The sequence below is a fragment of the Cheilinus undulatus genome, linkage group 3 (assembly GCF_018320785.1).
Source record: "Cheilinus undulatus linkage group 3, ASM1832078v1, whole genome shotgun sequence".
Taxonomy (NCBI): domain Eukaryota; kingdom Metazoa; phylum Chordata; class Actinopteri; order Labriformes; family Labridae; genus Cheilinus; species Cheilinus undulatus.
This window is the reverse complement of record NC_054867.1, coordinates 23,621,571-23,643,065: the sequence shown is the minus strand read 5'-3', so window position 1 is coordinate 23,643,065 and position 21,495 is coordinate 23,621,571. Positions and strand designations below refer to the sequence as shown.

At 38.6% G+C, this 21,495-nt stretch overlaps 1 protein-coding gene across 3 annotated transcripts in view; it reads right to left on the bottom strand.

Moving 5' to 3' along the window:
- Positions 1-21,495, bottom strand: part of LOC121506801 (histone deacetylase 7-like) — a 59,330-nt gene that overhangs the window by 26,149 nt on the left and 11,686 nt on the right. For 2 of the 3 annotated variants that reach the window (XM_041782690.1, XM_041782692.1), the window contains exons 2-9: positions 8,584-8,768; positions 7,926-8,016; positions 7,366-7,480; positions 7,070-7,149; positions 5,190-5,303; positions 4,810-4,907; positions 3,277-3,375; positions 2,633-2,786 (exon numbers count right to left, since the gene is read on the bottom strand). In XM_041782690.1, the coding sequence (XP_041638624.1) occupies positions 2,633-2,786; positions 3,277-3,375; positions 4,810-4,907; positions 5,190-5,303; positions 7,070-7,149; positions 7,366-7,480; positions 7,926-8,016; positions 8,584-8,715 (883 nt within the window). In that variant the 5' untranslated portion in view covers positions 8,716-8,768. The remainder of the gene's footprint in view (positions 1-2,632; positions 2,787-3,276; positions 3,376-4,809; positions 4,908-5,189; positions 5,304-7,069; positions 7,150-7,365; positions 7,481-7,925; positions 8,017-8,583; positions 8,769-21,495) is intronic. The other variant, XM_041782693.1, reaches the window with a different exon arrangement.

The window sequence follows — 21,495 nt, the reverse complement described above, 5'->3', positions numbered from 1 at the left end:
AAATTAATGAATGAAAAAAAAAATAGAAAGCATCTCTTTTATATTAATAAAGCCAAAGAACTCCAGTAAATGCCCCAATGTGAGGGATAAACACCCAAATAGCCAACCATAATTCATTATCTCTTTGAAAAACTTCTCATAGCTCAAACTCACCTCATTCTAACATCTTAAAAATTTTTTAGGCCAGGTGGAGCTCACATAACGCTGGCGTCGGGCCAAAGACATATCTCCAAAATCACCACTTTTCAGGGAATTAAAAAAACCCCACATCTTTACATTTTTATTGCTTTAAAATTGTATACCGACAGATGTAAAGGGTGACCAATAGCACAGATTTATAAAAACAAATTAAAACCATGAAAAATTGAGATACAAGGTTTTGGACCAACATCAGCAATATATAAGATAAATATATGCTCATTATCAGTGGCATTTTGTTTCTTCTGACAACGCTACAGACATTTTTATGTAGCCTATTGCATCTCATTTAACCTCACAATTATCCACCAAGTCACTGTTTCATTTTATTTCAACTATGGATTAACTAATCTATGATCTACTTTACATCCCCGGTTTGGATTGTGGCTCTCGCTAAAGTATTTTTAAGACAATGTGGATGTTCGGTGTAATAAGGTTGAGTACCACTGTTTTGGAGTTTGATGTGGTACAACAGGAGGTCTTAGGTGCTCTTGAAAACATCCATGTTTGCTGAAGTCTTTCTCTCCTTCAGCTGCTATGTGTTATCCACAGATCGCAAAATCTAGGAAGGGTGTTAGCAGAACATGGGGACAGATTTTCTCATGAAAAACAGTCAAATTTGAAGCTGAGAGCTGATGGACAAATTTTCAAGGGTTTTCCCTTGATGCACTGTGGCCTCTAATGGAATCAGACTTTGCTTTGGTCAACAGTGTCTGCAAAAAATTAACACAGCATAAACATTGTTTTTCTCCGTAAACCACAAGCTGCATAGATCTGTGCTTTAGTGAGCAACATAAAAGTGCCGGTGAAGTTCTTTCCTTGCTCTGATGGACCTTTGACATCATTTAGTGACATCCTTTTGAAACAAGCTTTTGAATCACAGACACTACATAAAGGGAGGCACCTGGCTTCAGCTTCAATCTTCCAGCAGCGTTGACAGCTCAGAGAGGTGGTTATCTAATGATTCTTGGATGAGCTCCAAGAAGTCATCCCTCACTTTAAAAAAACAGCAGTGACATAAGTCGATGGTATGCGGTCTATTGTTTTGCTCTGTTATTTCTGCTGACAAAAGGTTTAAAAGCTGTAGAGCTACTTTTAATAAGTCATTAACAAATGCCACAAAAAACTGACTTCAGAATGACCAGATTGGCAATCAAAGGTGCATATTGATGGTCATTCTTAGTACTCTTGTGCAGGGGTTCCCAAACTTTCAGCCTGCAACCCCAAAATTAACAATGCCACAGACTGGGGTCCCATCTATACCCAAGGGTTTTAGAGGCATGGTTGAACACAGCCATGCACATTCAAGAATAGTCCTGTTCAGACTTACAGTTAAGCATTACTTTGGTTTTAGCATAAATATCACCAAATAACCATGTTTTTATTTTAATTGTACTCATTTTATGCATATGTTTTTACAAAAATGGGTAAAATTTAAAACCATTTAAAACCATTTAAAAGATTTTGTGTTGTTTGGAAAACATCCCAGGACCCCCCTTTGGGAACCACTGCTCTAGGTAACCTTTCCCCACTTATGGAGCACTAATTTGCTTTAAATCTTGATGTCCTTGTGGACTGTTGTACTTGAATCCCTTAATCTCTCAAAGGTTGTAAAAATATCAACAAACTTAGGGGTGCAATGAGATTATGTTGGTTATCATTCTCAGCATTTTGACTATCTATGGACTTTTTAGGCAAGTTTGATTCTGATCTGGGTGAAAATGATTAATTTAACACATGATGACCAGATTGCTGATGTTCCTGCTACCCTATGCCTTACACAGTGGACTGGATACACATTTAAGATTATTTTTTTGTAATACTTTCAATTCATTTCCATGTGGAGTTGACTCAGCAGCAGCTGCTGATGTCAAAACAGTCATTATAAGAGCTGTTTTTTCCTTTTTTTCAGTTCATTATGCTCTGAAAAACAAAACTTGTTGCTAAAAGCATACATCAAGGAGCTCTGTCTTACTGTACCTTTGAACTGTCATGTGAAGATTTGATCAACAGTTGCTAAATTAATACGTTAAAGTAAGCCAAAGCACTGACAGTAAAAATTTCCAATCATAGTCACAAGTGTGCTTGACAGGGATACTTGGAGCCTGGATTTTAATTGGGAATCATTTCTCATCTCTTTGCTGAGACTTACTGGTTTAGAAAAAAAGTGACACTACAAAACAAAAGAAAATTTTTACATATGGATCCCATCATTTTCCCCATCATCACGAGACTAAACAATAACATCTCATGATCTTTTGTGCACAACTTGCACAAAAGATTAACTTGCACAATAGTACTTAATTAATAAAATGATCACAAACACATAAAAACATTATGTGTTGTCTTCTGCATGACCAAATAAAAATGGCCTGTACTTGTGCACTGAGGTGTTTGTTTTTCTTAATAACTAGACTAAAGTTACAAAACTCACGGGAGACAAGCTGTGAATGCACCAGTCCAGTATGTGGCTCCAGTATGAGCACTGGCTGGAGGCGCTGAGCCAAAGCTGGACTGCTTCCCTCCAGAGGCAGGTAGACCTGATGCAGACCAGATACTGCAATCGGCCTTGCTAATCGAAGGTCGGCCTGTTGAGAAGAGAGGAAAGAAACGCTGGAAGTGTCACTTTGAACTATTGAAGCATTAGCCATGGTTGCAAATTAACAAGCATGAGCACAGTGGAGTTTTAGTGCGGCGGGTGTAGCTCGCTATGCCTTTTGAGTAGAGATGCAAAGAGTGACCAATCAAACACACTAATAATGTCATCAAGCGAGCCATCTAGCACATGACTGATACATTAAATATGAAAGCATCACAGAGCTTAAAAGGGAAGTGAAAGCTTGATTACGAAACATGTATCTATAAGTGTTCTACTCTGCAGGCACTATCTGAGACAAACAGTCTTAGAAGTATAAACATTTATAGCATGAATTGGTATATTTATGGATCTTAATTATCTGTAAACCTACAGGATTCTTCGAAATGAGGCAAGATTAAGAAACATTGATAATTTTGGTTCTGGTTTGTGATGATTCTACACTGATTGTACATAGTAGCCAACAAGGTATAATTGCTCACCTGCGCAGGAAGGCCAGCAGTGATGTTTGGCAGAGCAGTGGAGTTTGGAGGCACAGTGAAATGAGCCAAACTACCATCCTTCAGCAGCAACCTCTGTGCCTGAGAGAGAGAGAGCAGCAATGTTAGAGACATTATCCTTAAGGTATCACTTTAAATTGATCACATCCTTTTTCAAACACAGAGACTTCTCTTTTTGTGCCATACTCAAAGTGCAATAGTGTTGGGGGTAACGTGCAAAAAAGTAATCTGTTGGAGCAGTGGTTCTCAGTGAGAGGGTCAGGACCCTCCTGAGAGTTGCAAAACACTGAGAGGGTGGGTCACCAGATTCCTTCCAAAAACAAAGAATATTTTCCAAAGATTTCAAATTGTATAGTTAAGCCACTTCTATAAGAACATATGCAAAAAAAAAATATTCGAATGCCAAATAAAGGCCTGGTCATTTGGTGACATTTTGTCTGAAATCAAAGTAATGTTTAAAAAAACCTTAAAATCTAAGTATGCATATGACCATTTATGAATGTGCATGGCTGTGTTCAACTACACCTTAACCACCTTCAGCTACAGTGGGGGTCCCTGGTCTTTTGCACCTTCATTTTAGGAGTTGATGGCTAAAATTTTTGAGAACTCCTGAGTTACAGGATTCATATTGTTTTTTGGTAGCAAAAAGTTACGTAAGCTGTTCATTTTGCGATTAGAGTATCTGTCATTAGTTGCTTTTCACAAAGGTGATCCTTCTCTGAAAAATAGTGAGTCCTTTTTTCCCTTCACCTTTTGTGAAGGAAAAAAACAGCACTGTTTCTGTTTCTCTCCTACCTGTTGGCACATTTGCATGTAGCCTCCTGCCAGTGGAAGGTTTACACACCTGTGCCAGTGGGTATGTGGAGCTAGTTGATTGAGCAAGTTAGATGGCAGAGAAGACAACATCACAGGAACATTTAACCTCATCACATCTTCACTAAAACAGCTATGCAGCCATCTGTACAACATGTAAGCAATGCTGTATGTCTCTGCTCAGTTTGTGGTCAGGATGTGTGCATATTAAAGAGCTATAAGGTTGCAGTGTGTGTTATTACTGCTTTTAGGCTGCAGAATTACAGAGTATGGGCTGTAAACCAGGTTGTAGAATGGCACATTTACTGATAGACGTATGGTGGGCTATGTGCCGTTTTAACAGCTGACATGAGGAACAAGTAGTTAAAAGATTTTCAAGTTTTGGTGACACTAAAGTGCTCAGATGCTTTACTTTCCTCATTGCATAATGCAGTATCATGACCAGATACTTTTCTCAGTATACAATTTCATATGTAATGCAGTAACATGATGAGCTACTTTTAAATGTAATGCTAACCACCTCTAGTTATCACGTAATGCTTAACTACACAACAGGCCAACAGGTCTGGTATAACATCCCTGGCTCAATCAATTTATTTTATACATAATATGGTAAAACAAAATCTTTCTACTGTTAAAAAAAAAGCAAAGAAAATTGGAAAGATCTTGTACTCTCTTGGTGTAACATACAAAATGGCTGACCTCGTGATTAAGTGGGAGAATCCCACTGTCTGAATGGAGGCTGTCGTTGGGAGAGCTGCACCCTGATGCTGGGTTGCTGCTGCTGCTGGTGGATGAGTCTGGGTGACAAAAATGAGACACGCCTGTCAGCTCATGAAAGCTATAAATGTCACAACAGATGTTTTTACACAGGACCAGTGACGCACACAACAAGTTGGAAAATTTATCAGACTGTGTCGGCACAGTATGTCTTAAGATTACATTCATTACAACAACATATCTTTCAAATGCATCTTGTAAAGGACACAGAAATAGTGCATGAAAACTCGATTATGCTATCAAGTAAATATAAAAGAGGCACAAGATCACAAGATTGTTCCAGATAAATGCGGACACTTTACCCAGAGTTTCTGTCCTGTGCTTCATCGTAGGAGGGGCACTGATTTTTCGATGCAGTGGGTTTGGCCTTGAACTGATGAGTTTCTTTATCTTCCACTTCAGAATGGGCTCAGAGACTGCATAAACACAATATATGAAAATGACTGCATGAAGAAGACAACACAAACATACTTATCTATCCCTCAGTTGTCATTAAAACAAAGATGAAGAAGTAACAGCAGCTATGGGTTGCACAGCTGTGTGTAAATTCAAACATAGCCTAGTTTGAACATAAGTTCTTACTTACGACAGAGTTTACGCTCTCCTAATGTTTAAGCTGTTGCACCAGCTGTGATAGTTTCCCACATAGGCTTAAGTTATAACTTAAATCTTACACCTAACCCCTACTAGGTGTACAGTCCTCCGTAGAATATGGTTGCCATAGTGATAGCTCTAAAAGATGAGATAATCCAGAGGGTGATGAGGATTTGAGGACTTTACTGGAAATTTGGTGTCAGCACTGCATTCTCCATGATCAGTAACACTGTTGTTTTTTCCATGAGCGGGGATCATTTCCGCCGTCCACTGTTAAATTATTTTGTGTTATTAGCGATTTCACCACTCAACATCAGTGTTGTTATTTTAGACTGGATCTAGGTTTAAGCTGTAGGCTTTGCAATACTCTCATATGCAAAATGCCTTGTCATATTTTTCATCCACACTGGATGCTGTTTGATGATTAATAGCAGTTAGCATACGTTATTTTTAGTCATTAGCAAGCATGGGGTTAAAAAATGCTTTTCAGTGATTGGTTAAAGTCAGAGAATACATCATATCTGCAACAACATTTTGGTTAGTTTGGACGTAAATCTCTACTAGTTAAGAACAACCTTACGTCTCTGTGGTGCAACTGAACAATGACACAACTGAAGTTAGAACTTAACTAGTTTCAATGTAGGGTTTAGTGTGGACTTTACACCATAACTTAAGGCAGAACTTACGCATAGCTGGTGCAACAGGCTACAGGACGGTAGACTGACTGATTTCAAACGTCTTCTAAATCAGCGATAAAGCTCTTACTCAGCAATGCACATACTTCAATAAAGCACCCAATTTTCACTACAAGACCAATTTAAAGCAACCTGCATCACAGCTGGACCAAAGCAAACAGCTCAACCCTGGTCAACTGCATTAAAAAAGTTTTATGTTTACTTTGGTCAGCCTCCAATAATCCCAAACAAAACAATCAATCAGAGGCTGGCTCAGAGCAAATGAAAGGCAGCTCTTTGTTGAAACAATGCCAAAGAAAGCAGAGAAGGGTGTGTGCATGTGTGTGCTGGCACCCAAGGTTTCTAGGGTAATGCAAATAAATATTGGCTTTTGGAATTGTTAGTGTACTTGCGAATTATACTGGTAGACAAAACCACTCCCTCTCTCATTCACACGGTGAGAGAGACCTGCTGCAGACTCTCACGCAGTTCATTTTACACATACCTGAGTTAGAGTTATGTAACTGCTTTGGTCTTTGTGTTTTGCGGTCACTGTTGTGTTTTTATTACTGTTTTCAGTCTCTCTTTCTGGCCCTGCAGGCCTGCTGCCTAATGAGTTTTCTTCATCTCAGTGGAAAGGACACTCCTGTGTAAATTCAGTCTCTCCCTCACTGTCCCATTCTCTGGTCCACAATGTGTAACATAATGACAGTTTGCTGAGACACTGAAAGGTATCACGCTGAACAAAATATCCCACTGAGTTATGCAGTCAGATGACTTTGAGTGTGACTCAAATTACACAGAGTGCACCGCAACAAAACAGATCTGAAATGGAAAATCACCAGTGACCTTCACAGTTTTAACCTCAGGCTGGGAACCCCCATCACTGACACAAACAGCCAGAGGTGTCTCACCTGTCCTGCGCAGGGCCAGGTCTTTACGTTGGTCAGAGGGGGAAGCCTGAGAGTTTGAGGATATTTCAGGAAGTGGGGGCCTGAGAAAGCAGTACAGAAAAGGTTCAATGTTATTTCACAACTGTTGAGAAACAGCAGATGAGTTTGCCTTCTGGATCTATGCACTAAAACAACAATAAATTGCATGATTTTAACTTTTGCATAAGGAATACTGTCTGCAGCTTTAACTGTTCTAAGTCTACTTCTAAAAATGAATAAGCAGACATTTTCAATATTTGCTTGTTTGTCTCACTCACCTGTATCTTTGTGTAGGAGTGCTGTGGGTGGGAGTAACCCTGTCATGTGTGGACTGACTCTTCATTATTAAGTGTTCCCGAAGCTTCTGCCTCACCATGGGACTGGCTACAGCACCTACCAGTAAATAAAACCAATTGATCAGGAACATCAACGTAAGTGAAGATAAACATATATAACTCAACTCCACTCAAATTAATATCATTAGAAATACTGTTTGTTTCTGTAGAAACAAATAAAAGTAGAAAATATTTTGTAGTGGGATCCCTGATTTTTATTCCTTTCCTTTAAGACCATCTGATAACCTCTTTTCGCTGAGAATTAAAGCAGCAGAAAATGTTTCCTGAAAAAGTGTGTTTGCTTCAATGTGGTTCGATATGAGTATAAATTTCCTTGGAATCTGAGAGTGCATCATGTTGTTGCTGGAAATCCCCCACTTTTTCAATGAAACCTACAGTAGGCTGTGACTCAGATGAAGAGCACGTCAACAACTGAACAGTTTTTCAGAGAACCTAAGGAAACCTATGACAGTAAGGAGATGTACATCACATGTGATACTTACTCGGCCCAGATTTTCTTTTTCGGATCAGCTGCTGTAGCTCTTCTCTTTTTTCTTCCTCCTCCATCTCTCTTTGCCTTTGCTCAATGTTATACTGGGTATGAAAAATGAAGATAACTTAACACTGACCATTCAAGTCTTCCTCTAATGCACATGTGAGATTTGCATAAACATTACTAATAGTAAACTTTGTGACAAACACAAATAGATAACATAGTAAGATTTGCACATTAGACAAGACTGCATATTAAGCGAAAGAAAAACACACAAAAGATGGAGCAAAATGCAGCTGATTCTACAACAGACTCTACCAGAACTCAAAGCAGTGAAGGTGGTCTGTTTACTGAAACCTGACCTGCTTCTAAGAAATTCCCGCTGAGCATTACATCTGTGAAAAGTAGTGCAGCAAAAGCAGCTGGCTTGTTCTTGCGGTTAATGTGGCAGGAGGTCGATCTGCCTTTCACTGAGTGCACATGACTGAAATACAGTCAACGTGAATTGTTGCATCAGTTATATCGGTTTTAATGCATGTTTGAGTGTCAAATGTCAAACTGTCAAAAAATCCAATAAGAAGACTTCAACCAGAGATTCAGACAGTGTGGTTACTTTGTTACTCAACTCTATGCCTAACCCAAACATTTGCTTACAAGTGTGTCTTTACCTGCAAGTGATGCTGGGAAAACTGGGTACAATGCTGAGAGGTGAGGGGTCCCAGGAAGAAGGGAGGCTGGGGGGCCAGCATGACCGAATCTGAGTCTGGATGTAGCAACCCCTGGGTCACACTAATGTCCATGGACTGATCCCCATGTATGGATGATGAAAGCTGGTTTCTGATGATTACATTCACTATAGAGGGAGAGAAAACAACAGTATCTGTTAAAGTGAGATCACAGACTTCTAGGGCTTGCACATAATGTTGATACAGTAAAAAAAAAAAAAAAAAAAAAAAAAAAAAAAAAAAAAAGTAAAGAGATTAAGCATGGAAAGAGGTCATACTGATGCCAAATTGTGAATGACTACACTTATACGGCACTTTCTAGGTGCATTTCAAATTCTTATGTTAATCAAATATTGCAAAGTATCACCATTACAAGGTTGAGCTTCAATAATACAATTATTGCAGATTTCTTTTTTTTTTTTAATTAAATGATGAAACCACCAAAGGACAGGTGAACACAGGTGTATGATATAGATCACTGTGGAAAGACAGCAATATTATCTGGGAACAGGTAAGACAGCAGACAAGACAAAGACGAGCAGGAACTAACAACATGCAACGTTTTAAGCTGATGGGCTATTTCTGTGTAATTTGGTGTGCATGTGTGCATCACCGTGAACTGGGGGAATAAACAGGAACTGATTTAAAGATAACTAAGTGGTAAAGATGTGAGAGTTCAGCTGGAAGCTGGATTGAAATTTCTAGATGGGGCTTAGCAATATCAGCATTTAAAGGGGAAAGGAAGGGAGACAATGTAATAACGCCTTGCTTTTCAGGGCCTTGTTCCTGAGAGGGTAATGCTCTTGCCAAATGTGAGTAAAAAATAAAAAATAAATAAAAACATCTGTCTTTCCTCTCTAGTCTCTGCCTTCCTCTCCTTGTTGGTTCTGTTTGTTATTGCAGAATTATTGTACCTTGATATCATAAATAGTATGGGACACTTAGTGCATAGACATCCCTCTACTCTACCATCATTTCAGCTATTCAGAACACTTTTTGAGGGCTTTGAAATGGCTTGGAACTATATTTATAAACTTTATCTATGATTCAGAAATAAAAAATGTAAGCTATCATTTCATCTGAATTCATTATTTACTTAACTCCATCACTAGGCATGTGATTGTGAGCCAGTGCAGACTATAATGACGCTGTTGTATTTTTCCTATATTACAAATAAAACCTGAGAAAGAAGCTCAACAGAAATGGGAAACTCTTATACATATCTATAGATGAGGTGTCAACAGACAAATGTTTTAAAGGAAATCGTAATCTATTTAACAAGCATGATACATCAAATTACTCTAGATGTTTGACTGTTTCATTTAAAGAGCTTTTCTTGCAATCAGTATGAGAAAATATAGACAGACAGCTAATCACACAAAGGACCATCTAAGAAAGCATATTTTAACTGATATTAAAACAGAACTGAGAGAAAAATGTTTGTTCTTTAGATAAACATGACAAAGGGGGCACTCTGTTTGTTTGGCCTAAGTATATGCACAGATGTGTACTTTTACTTGACCTCTGCACATTAAACAGTAATATTTCATTCCATTCAAGCCTTCCTGCCTCCTATGAAATGGCCATTGTCCAACTGTGCATTCAGGAAAGTGAAGGAGAGTGGGTGCCTGTGTGTGTTTGGGTTGAAGGGGCACTGAAGAAAGAGTGGAGGAAACAGGGTGGGGAGCTGGGTTTGAACACTGTGTGGTCAAGGCATTTGGGTCAGGCACATCAATCTGTCATCTCCCTTCCAGGCTTTACAAAAATGTAGGAAATAAAAAGCTAAATTTAGCACCAGTGAGACAACTGAACCAAGCTCCTGTGCCCTAACGAAAGACAGATGTCTTTTTATAGGTGTAAGGGAGTTAAAAAGTTTTCATCCATTTATGTTATCCACAGGCCACTCTTGGCATGGAGCAGCAACCTTTGTTTATATCTTGAATGCATGGAGCAATAATCGTCTAGTGGTGTGACAAGAAGGTTTATGGTAACTTGTAGTGGGGAAACCTCAGCCTCGGGTTTTTCTGCAGCTTTGTGACACCATAACAACGGTACAATAACAAATGCAAACTCACAGATAACCTGATACTGTTTTCACGTGTCATTGTGTCTGACATTTGAAACCTATAAACATGTTGAGGAATGTTTCGGTACAACTGAGACAAAAGCTTAGATACAGTATGGAAGAAGACACCGTAGACCCTCTGGGGTAGAGGGGCTGTGTGAGGGAGGACATGGAAATTTACCGAACTTGTAGACCTACATGACTGCAACCCAAAATATTACTCAACATATTTCCTTGACTGGCAAACCCTGCTGGATTACATTATCCACTGTGGACAAAATGTAACAGTGACAACTTTGAGCCTTACAATATCAAACTCAAAGTAGCTCCTAAACTATATACTAAAATCAGAATTATTTACTTGCTTTTGGAGTTTAAGATCACTTTATTATTGAACCAACTGAAGTTAAGACACTGAAAAATGTTGACTTAAATCCGCTCTCAGCACTCCTATTAGTTACAGACAACCTCAGCAGTGCAACAAAACGACCCAAAACAAACCTCGATTTACAGACTGCATTTCAGACACACTGAAGTTTCCTCCAGCAGGAGCAGTTCAGTAAATCCTACGGACCCACTGATGGTTATTTGGCACACTTTTCCAACAGCAAGACTGACTCAGAGGGAGAAATAATCATGTCGGCGAAGGCGTTTCGGGTTGACAGAATTCCTCTAGAGAAGAAAACACTCCCACGGTCTTATTACTGCAGGTCAAGTGAGACTTAAACACAGAATAACATGAAAAAACATTCAGGGAGTTAATAGGACCAGAAACATTTGCAGTGCAAGGTAACATCATACAGCGTGAACTATGTAGTTCAGTGCTATCATGCTGTCTGTTAGCCAAATACAAAAATAACAGCACAATTCAATCATGAGGAACAATCATGTGTTTCCACTGATCATCATAGAGACAGGAAAACAAAGGATGACAAGCCTTCTGTTAAAATTATGCTTGCAATTTACACGCCTCTTGCTCTGCACAGTTCTCCTGCGCCACTGGAATCCTACCTTTCCAGGTAACTCAAGGAAGACACAACACATCAGACAGGCAAGGCTTACCCCAGAGAGATTCTTGGGTACTTACACCTCACTCATTTTCAATACTACAGTCATGAGTCTTTTTAAAGCTTTGAATTTAACTAGAAAAACATTGAAAGGTGCAGCCGGAAGTAGCAGTGGCAGCAGAACTGTGTTACGAGAAGAGTGATTGTGTGTTGTTTTCAGAGGAAATCAGGCATTACTGGAGCAGTGGGTCTGTGGTGTTGGCAGTGGTGCACAAACACGAATACCGAACAAGAAAGGTACAAGGAAGTGATCAGGAAGTCAGTCTACTTCTCATCTAAACTGTAAAGAAACACCTGCAGTCTATATAAACCCTGAAAATACATTGATGATCATGGTGCAGCCACCACACACTGTGACTTCTAGTCACTATAAATAATGTGTCATTAAACTTTGTCAAACAAATATGTGGTCTACTGTTGAAGCAACTAATCATATCACTTGACAGCTCGACTAACACCTGGTGTTTTTAAAGAGTAAACTCAATAGTTTTAGTTCCTTTACACTAAACCCCCTAAAGAGTTTAAAAAGGTTTTTAAGCATGCCCTTATATCTTACACTGAGTGTATTTGACATAAAAACATCTTTCTAGTAACCTGACACACCAGACATCCATCTGGAAAAGCTTCAATAGGAAATGTTTGAGAAAAGGCAGAGGATTTGAAAAAAACTCAGAGTGGGATTGGATCTCTATGGGCCAATAAGAGCAACAAAACATGTGACACTGTTACTAGCTACTGAGGAATAACGTGAAAGAACTGCCCCTCGTCGCTGATTGGTCCTATCACTTTCTAACCGGGCCCGAACGGTTCAGATGGGAGCTCTGCAAGATGGATTCGCCAGTGAAAAACAAGGAAACGGGTGTATCCATCTACTTTGCAAGGTTATCTTTCTAGATCTCAATCTTTAAAATTATCAATACCACGTATATTTTCAGCCAAATTGCTGTCTAGAGTCTGCTATGAATAAACTATGCCCTAAAATACAAGATGAATACTTTAAACTGAAGAGAAAATCTATTTATACGATAAAAATCTGCACTGTCTTAAAAAAAGAAGAACTGAATCTAGATAAGATGTGTTTGCGTGCCTCAATGCCTCTCATTTGAGCTCTGCTGATCTAAAAATAGGCAGGAGACAAACTTCTGGTTTCTGTAATAGCATATTTGTTTCACAACCATCATCCTCTTTCTGTGAGGCCTCTGCAGCAACACACTCAAGCACTGACACAAACGCACATGCACACACATGCATCGACATTACAGGAGCACATACACACACAGACACAGTCACACAGAAACAGTGACTTCCTGTTTCTAAAGTTAGTCTGAACCATAACATCCTCTTAGTTCATTTAGGCAAGAAGAGGCTGCTATTTTGGTTGAGGCTCTTCATCGGCTCATTGTTGCAGCTGGAAGCTTACAGATGTCTTTCAGTAGTATTTATATTTACATTCACATTGTGGCCTTAAATGTAATGTGTTTATTGTTGGGTCAAAGTGAGCTCCACAGTGGTACTGGATGGAGTTAAGTCTGGAAGTCACACATCAGGGTTAAGTGCTAGTTACTATTTGTATACAGAAACACAGAGCTGCCTTGAGGTTTCTGCCTGGTTAGATGAGCAACAAAGCAGAAAGAGCAGGAGCTCACAGAAAAAGATACAAGCCAATATGGATTTCTCCTAAAATAAAAATTTAGATTTTCTAGTACAAAACAGTCTCAGGTTCAATACTGATCTCGAAGAGTGTTCATTCAAAGGAAAACAAAACACTGTTCTCCTGTCCATGTGATACCTTTATTGAATCATTGGTGCAATATGGTTATAAATACCGTATATTTGGATGTATATGCAGATTTCTCTGGCAATTTGACTCACTGGGTCATCATAACTTCTCTTGGTGGTGCCTACTACATAGATAAGGGTCACTTGAATGAAAGTTTCATAGACCAAGGTGGTTTAATAATGTGGGACAGTGTATGAAGAAAATGCGAGATGAAGCAGCATGAGAGATGGAACTGATACCATATTGCAGTGAATAAAAACATTAATCCTCTACTGTAAGGCATTTCATATTCTTCAAACAATTGAATATTGTAATAAAAACAAAAAAACAAATTAAGACCTGAAAAAAAGGATGTCCGCATTTATTAAACAACAATTGCACTTTGAATATAAAAGTAGCTGTAGGTCTTTGGCGATATATTCACCAATACACCTTGTGATCTCTCTCTATTGTGGGGAAGTGGGATTGTGGATGCTTCCCTAACATTACATTATTGTCTTGCAGTGTATCAATTATCACACAATTACTGAATCATCAGTAAATCAGCAAATAATGCGGGCATGAACAGATATCAGTAGCACATGTTGTTGTTTCCTAACAATTTAATGCTGCATTTAGCAGACCTAACTGCTGATTTAGAGAAGAGATTTATTTTTGTGACCTGAGACAAACTCTGATCTGCTTTTATGGTCAAACATTAGAGAAATGGTAGGCACTGTGGCAGTGTTTCACCAAAAGAAGTACAAACATGCATATATATCAGTTAAATCATTATTTCAAACATTGCTGTCAGCCCTGATTTTTACAACTGGTGCTGCTCTAGTGTGTATCAGGAGATGACCGATGTTGGTTTTTCAGGGCTTATACCCAGTATTAGTGGTTCATAACTCCAGTAACCAAAATTTGAAACTGATGTGCAACTATTATGTTGTACAATATGCACTTTATGTGGCAAAAGTAAAATTGCACGAACAAAATAAATGAAGAATGATAATTTAGCTCAAGCACTATCTGAATGAGAAATGGCACAAAGCAACACAATAGTAGCAGGGGTGCTAACTGGCTAACTCCTGTGACATCTGGCCGAGATTGAACTGTAAACGGACATTTTGTGAGATAGTGGGGAGTGGGAATAAAACCTAGTGTGCATTATATTGCATGGTATCGCATTAAGGTACCCAGGGATTCCCTTTCTGTCTGTTTCTACATTAAAAAATCTTATGTGGTTTTGAAGAGTTATTTACATTTCAACCAGTAAGGCTACAAATATATCCAGTTAAAATGACCAGAAACAGATTTTTCTTCAGGGAACACTTTAAAATGCATTTGAGGACTAAAATCAGCAAAGATATTATAACAGAGAATGAATTATAGAAGAGGAAAAAAAAATGCTGATTGTAAAAACTGTGGTTTCATCCTTTATGCCCTATTCCAGAGCAAATGCACGCTTGCTGGATCAGGATCCTGTCAAAACTTTTGTCCACAATGACTCACAAAGCCCCTCACAATAAATTTAAATTCTCTTTTCAGTGCTGACATTTGATTTTTGACGTTTGATTATTTACCATACACAGTTATTTTTCACTAATCAAAATCTGACAAAAAATAAAAGTTAAAATACACAAATTTCATTTTTAAATTATCTTTTTTTTTGTTTAAGGCATACTCAGTTTCATCTATATAAATTCTTTATATTTAAAATCTGTTCAACACTCAACTCAACATCAGCATAAATCACGCTAACAATAATATTTATTCTCTACCATGCTGTCCACCTTCTGCAGTCCCTCTCAACCCACCACCTATCCCTCGGTCCATTTCTGCGTCCCTCCCCCGTCCCCACGTTAGGAGGAATCCACAGCTGTTGGGGACATTCTGTCCCTCTGCTTCCGAGCAGCTGGAGTATCAATCTCCTAATGTGTGCATCCATACGTGTGTGCTTGTGTGGGTCCATCCAATGTGCGCCAAGATATTAATAGCTCGCAGTTGTTTCCTTTGAGTGTACACAGCAGGTCTTTGTGTTTGCATAAGTGGGATCTTCTTGTGCGACAGTTGAGGGTGCGTGTACACGTGTATCAGACTGTCAGTGCTGGCGTATGTTGGTGCCAATGTATAAATAGTGCCCATTTGTTTCTTTTGGAGGAACACTGTAGCTCTTTGTGCAACTTTCAGTTTGTGTTACCCTGAAGGTTTATTTTTAGTGTCACCTGTCAGTAAACACTTGTGTTATTGTATGTTATCACGCAAGTGCACACATGTTGATGGCACTGAGTGTGTACGATGCTGTTTCTGGACATATTAATAGCAAAGCAGCACTTGTTTTTACAAGTGTGTTGTGTGTGTGCTTAAGAGTGTATTAATAGTATTCCCAATTGCCTACACTTGTTTCTGTATGTGTATGGCGTGTGTGCAAACTGCTGTCGATAACTTCAGCTTCACATACATCAGCACAACTGCAAATAGATGTTCATTAGGTGTAGTACAGCATGCAAGCTGATACTAGCTTTAATATTGTTGCAGATTTGTGAGTGCAAAATGCAGTGAATGAATTATTAATTTGCTTCAATTTAAACATGCCCTAGCTCCTTTTTATTGAGGCTTTTTTATTTGTTGATTTGCCCCGAGTTAAGTTTAATATTCAGTAAATAATACTCAATCATCAATCATTCTGACTGTATTATTTATGGTGTTAAATTATTTATTAATAATATCCCGTATAATGCCTTAATATTCACATTTAATACGAATGAAAAGTAGCTTTTTCATTTTAGACTATTATGCACAGTATTATTGATTCCTCCTGTAAGCAATTGAAATATATTGTGTTAAAAATGTGAGGAAATGTAAGAACAAAATATCCCAAGAGGCCAAAGTTGAGACTTTAAATTGCTTGTTTATCTGTCCTACAGCCAAAACAGCAAAAGTATTCAATTTACTATGATACATACAGTAAATAAGGAAACATTTTTAGAAGCTTTTACCTTATGATATTTGAGACTCTGACTTCCTGACTGGGACATCTCATGCTGTTTGCCATGGAGAACATAACCTCCTAACCACCTCAATGAACACTGGAGCTCCTCAGGACTGTGTGCACTGTGTGCCCACTGCTGTTCTCCTTTCTGCCTCACAATCATGTTTCCCTGCATTGCACAAATCATGTCATCAAGATGACAAATGATATGATCATGGTGGGTCAAATCAGTGAGAATGACGAGTCAGCTTACAGAGTGGAGATCAAGCAGCTAATAAACAGGTGCAAATTCACTAACCTGGACAAAACTAAAGAGAAGGTGGTAGACTATAAGGGAACACTTGGCGACAACTCCTCATTGAACACCAGGTAGGTCCTACGTGAGGATCGTGAGGAACCCCAAATTTCTCTATGTCCACTTATCTGATAACATAGCCAAAACCTCTACTTCCTTTGCAGGCAGATGAAGATGTAAGCTTTGTCACTAATGGTTTGTGAATTAAACCATCTCAGACTGCAAGACCCTAGAGGAGACTGTGGACAGCTGAAAAAAAATCATTGGAACCCCTCTGCCGGCCGTCACGGACATTTACCATTAATGTTGCTCCAGCAAAGCCAATAAGATAGCTGCTAACCCCATCCACGCCTTACAAACTGTTTACTTCTTTTTGCCCTTTGGAGAAAGGTCCCAAAGCATTCAGGCCCTTACCACCAGAGTGTGTAACAGATTCTGCTCCCTATTTATCTGACCTGTCAACACACAATGACAGAACTAATAATCCCCCCATGCCCACACAACCCAACTATTCCGATCCTTAGCAACATGCACATTTGCACATTTTTTAAACAAAAGATACTGTAGCACTTTTATTCTCATCCTTTATATTCAATAAATAGAACTAACCAATAGGCTGTTTGAAGGTTTGGTTGAATAAAATGACCCCAAGTGTCCGCTGGGGGTCAGGAAGTGGGGGACAGCCTTTAGGAATGATTGGGAACGGAGGACATTTAGTACTTTACAGCTCTATATTGACCTCAACACTGCAATTGTAATTAGAACATTTCTATCCACATTTAATACAACCCCTGTACTTTACAAAAAGTGATTTTTACTACAGTTTGACAGGTTTACCTGACGTGGAGGCAATCAATAACACAAATTACCCAACCTTGCAGACCTCCCAGCATCTAGTGTTGCTTAGCCAGATGAACAAAAACAAAAGTCTTGAGGAGTCTTGTTCAGAGCCAAGAGGGTAGCTGAGCCCCTTTGACATATAAAGAAATTGTCATTTTGTCACAATCATGCATTTAATTGAAACAGTAATGTACTATCAACAGAAATAAAGCTGTGCCGTTCATTAACGAGCCTATGCTACAGAACAGCTGTTTAATATGAGTCACTGTAGCTAGCTCCTGTTTGAGTGCCAATTTCCTTTCCTCAATACTTTGTTGTTATCCAATCTACTTTTAAAAGGCCAAACTGTGACCAAATGAAGAGCCATTTGGGAGCAAAACAACCAGTTCCAGTCTGGAGGCTGGTGAGACTGACATCAGCATAGGAAATATGGGTAAGATCAGAGTTTAACAAGTTAAACCACAGCAAAACTGCACTGAACCAAACCGGACCACTTTGTGGAAATTGACCAAACGAAAGCATTGTGCGACACCGTTTGTCCAGGTTTTACGCTGAGTTCTTTTTTTAAATATCCTGCCTGCTACCATTTCTCTGAGTTTTTTTTTAAACTTTTGATTTGTTTTGCCTGAATATTTCACTACTTTCAAAGCACAAAAGTAGCTTAAGAATTAAGAATGTTGATATTTTTCGCACTTTGACACTTAGCAAAGTCATCAACTGCTCAAATTATGACCTTTTTGGTCGCATTTCTCTATGTATAGATGAATACATTGCGTGACGTCATCTGCAAAGAACATATATCAGCATCATATACACAGTGTAAACTATATACAGTAAGTGTACGTCTGTAGTCATTTGGACACTAACAATTTTCCTATCAATTTGCTTCTGATTACATAAAATAATCCAGATGTGACTGAAGTGTAGACTTTCAGCTTTAAATTAAACCATTTCACAAAAATATGGCAATCACCATTTATGAATTAAAGTCATTTTCCGATGATAAATGCCATGTTTTTGTGAAACCCCTTAAATTAAAGCTGTGAATCTACTCTTAAGTCACGTATTGATTGTTTTATTTGAAATCCACTAAAACAGAACACAAAATTATAAAAGCTGCAGCTGTTTTAAAAAACAACAGGTACTAAAAAGTACTGGTAGGTCAGCTGATTCTGGTGTGTTGTGTACACTGCCGCTAACTCTTTAACTGTTTCTCCTGCAACACGTTTAACTCAAAGTGTCTTCCTTGTAATTCTCTAATATATTCTGTAGCATCACAAAAATAAACTAATTTTTGTCTCACTGTGTACTTGTATATGGTTGAAATTATAATAAAAAAAAAACCTGATTTGAGATTTGACCTGACATCACTTTAAGCTTAAGTTACACCACAAATAGGTATCAGTGTATTTAAAAAAACTTATCAGTCAACAATTTTCAGCCCCAAAATTTGAATATCCATGGCCAACAGCCTTGCTTGTAATTGTGTTTATTATAGTTTCCCAGTAAAGCTTAGGAAGTAACAGCCTATTACAACATACGTGTCAGTCAACAGGATGGCAACAAAAGCCAACCTGAGATTTTCTCTTTCCAGTACTGTTTTTTTGCTGCCCCTGCCTCTTTCTTAAACCAAAACGTCAGGGGTCAGAGAGTGATAAGACATGTTTTTGATGTTGTGTCCCCCTAGGCAGCGCAGGGAAAAGATGAGGAGTTGTCGACTATCTGTGGAGTTGTGTGTACTTGAGAGAGTGTCACAAGCTAGCAGTGTGATTCACCAGCTTCATTCCTCACAAGCCAAACAGAGTAACAATTGTTGAAATTATTTTTTTCTCCTTTGGGATCCAAAAGGTCACTTTTTGGAAGGGTGTAAACAGAGCTAAATTTGGCCCAGGGATCAGTCATAAGTTTGGCATGGGATCGTATTGCCTGAGGACACACACGATGTGTGCTGGAGCAAAATGGATTAACAATGATACTTTCATAACCTGGCAGGTGCTCATGGCTCATAAGAGACTAATGCCATAGTGCACTGGGACAAATACAAAGTCACACACACCACAAACAAATTATCACCTTAACACTGACCTCAATTATGCAAAACAAAACTTGAGCCAACGATTGTCCTGATGGGAACTCCAGCTGACTTCCTTTATGTAATTTAAAAGTACAGTGACTAATTATCTAAGCACAGACTGTATCAGGTAGCTGCTGTGTTTATTTCATCTCCACCTACAAACATCCACGCCTGCTCTGTGATCCGGCAATTACCAGATGTTACATAGGCTGATGTTGCCTTTACACACCCACACCAACAGGGATATCTATTGTTTTTTTATACTGTGAAGCCAAACACCATGTCAACCTCAAATATCTTAAGTAATATTTTATACAAAAACTGCTATCAGAGAAAGCAAAAGGACATATTTGTGCAATTCAAATAGTGTAGGAACTCAGCTACATTTTTGGTTACAAAAAACAATAAGTTGCCCTATACAAGATGTCTCGTATCTATTTTTTGCAGTGGTATCAAAATTAGCAATGGTATCATTTTATTTTACTAGAAACGTATGGAAGCTTGGAAATTTAGTATTTGACAACCCTTGTCTGCAGCACTCTGTATGGCTGCACACTAGATCTGAAAGCTAAGCACACAGAAGAGTTTCCTTGTTTGTAAAACACCCTGTAGTCAGTAAGAATAAGGTTACTATCCTCATGCACAACCCTGTTTTTACTGCTGGTTTTGATTCAGTTACTTTCATTGTTTAAACTTCACTGACTCCCATAATAACAGTACATCTTTAAGCCTCTCTCACACACATAAAAATACGAACTCCTACGATTAACAAACAGAGCGATGTTACTGTTGCTATGTGTGAGTTTTTTTATATTTTATAGCAGAGTGTATCAGTAGTCAGCTGAGTTGATCTTAAATCAGGAACAGGAAATGTGATCTGGGGCTCTGGCTGGTCCAGAACAGTGTCCCTATTGTCAGCAAGCTGCTGTGGCTCACACTGGGAAAACACTGGGGACTTTTAAAGGTTATCTGTCCTGGGAAAAGGTTTATGTTCACTTCCACAACTTGCCTGCAGAGGAAAGATATTTCCAGAGCTGACACATAAAAGAGTATAAGCTCACATCGGCTCAAAATAAGAGTCAATAAAGAGCTTATCTAAAGTCTTCTTTAGCAGTTTTACTCAACTAGAATTAAACCACAGGTCAGATACAAAAAAAAAGTGATTAACAAGGGGTGGAAGGCTTTTTGATTTCACAATTCTTAAGTGCAGCTCTTGTCTTATCTAAACAACTTTTGGACAGTGAGCATGATTGATTTCTTGAAAGAAAATCAATCCAAAAATTATATGATTTATAAATTATATTAAAATATATTCACAGTGTAATAGTAAACAGAATATCCTTGAGTTTTGGATGGGTGTTCTCATAAACGACCAATCTATTATGTTTTGGGTGCTTCAAACTATGATGATGATTTTTTGGATACATTTTATGAATGAAATGATTGATGATGGATGACAATCTGAAGACTGATAACAGAAATGGTTCAAATGCTCCACATGAGATAAAATTAAGATTTTATTATTATTAAAGAAATCTAACCATGAGGGCCATCGATCCATTATCTTTGCTGCTTGTCTCTGTTTGTACATCCTAGACTGGACGACTGAACCATGTAAGCATGTCTTTGGATTGAAGGAGGAAGCCACCCAGAGAGGGCCCATGCATGCATAGGGAGAATATACAAACCCCACACAGAAAGGCCCTGTCCAACAGGGATTCAAGCCAGGAACCCCCTAGCTGTGAGGTCCTAACCACTGC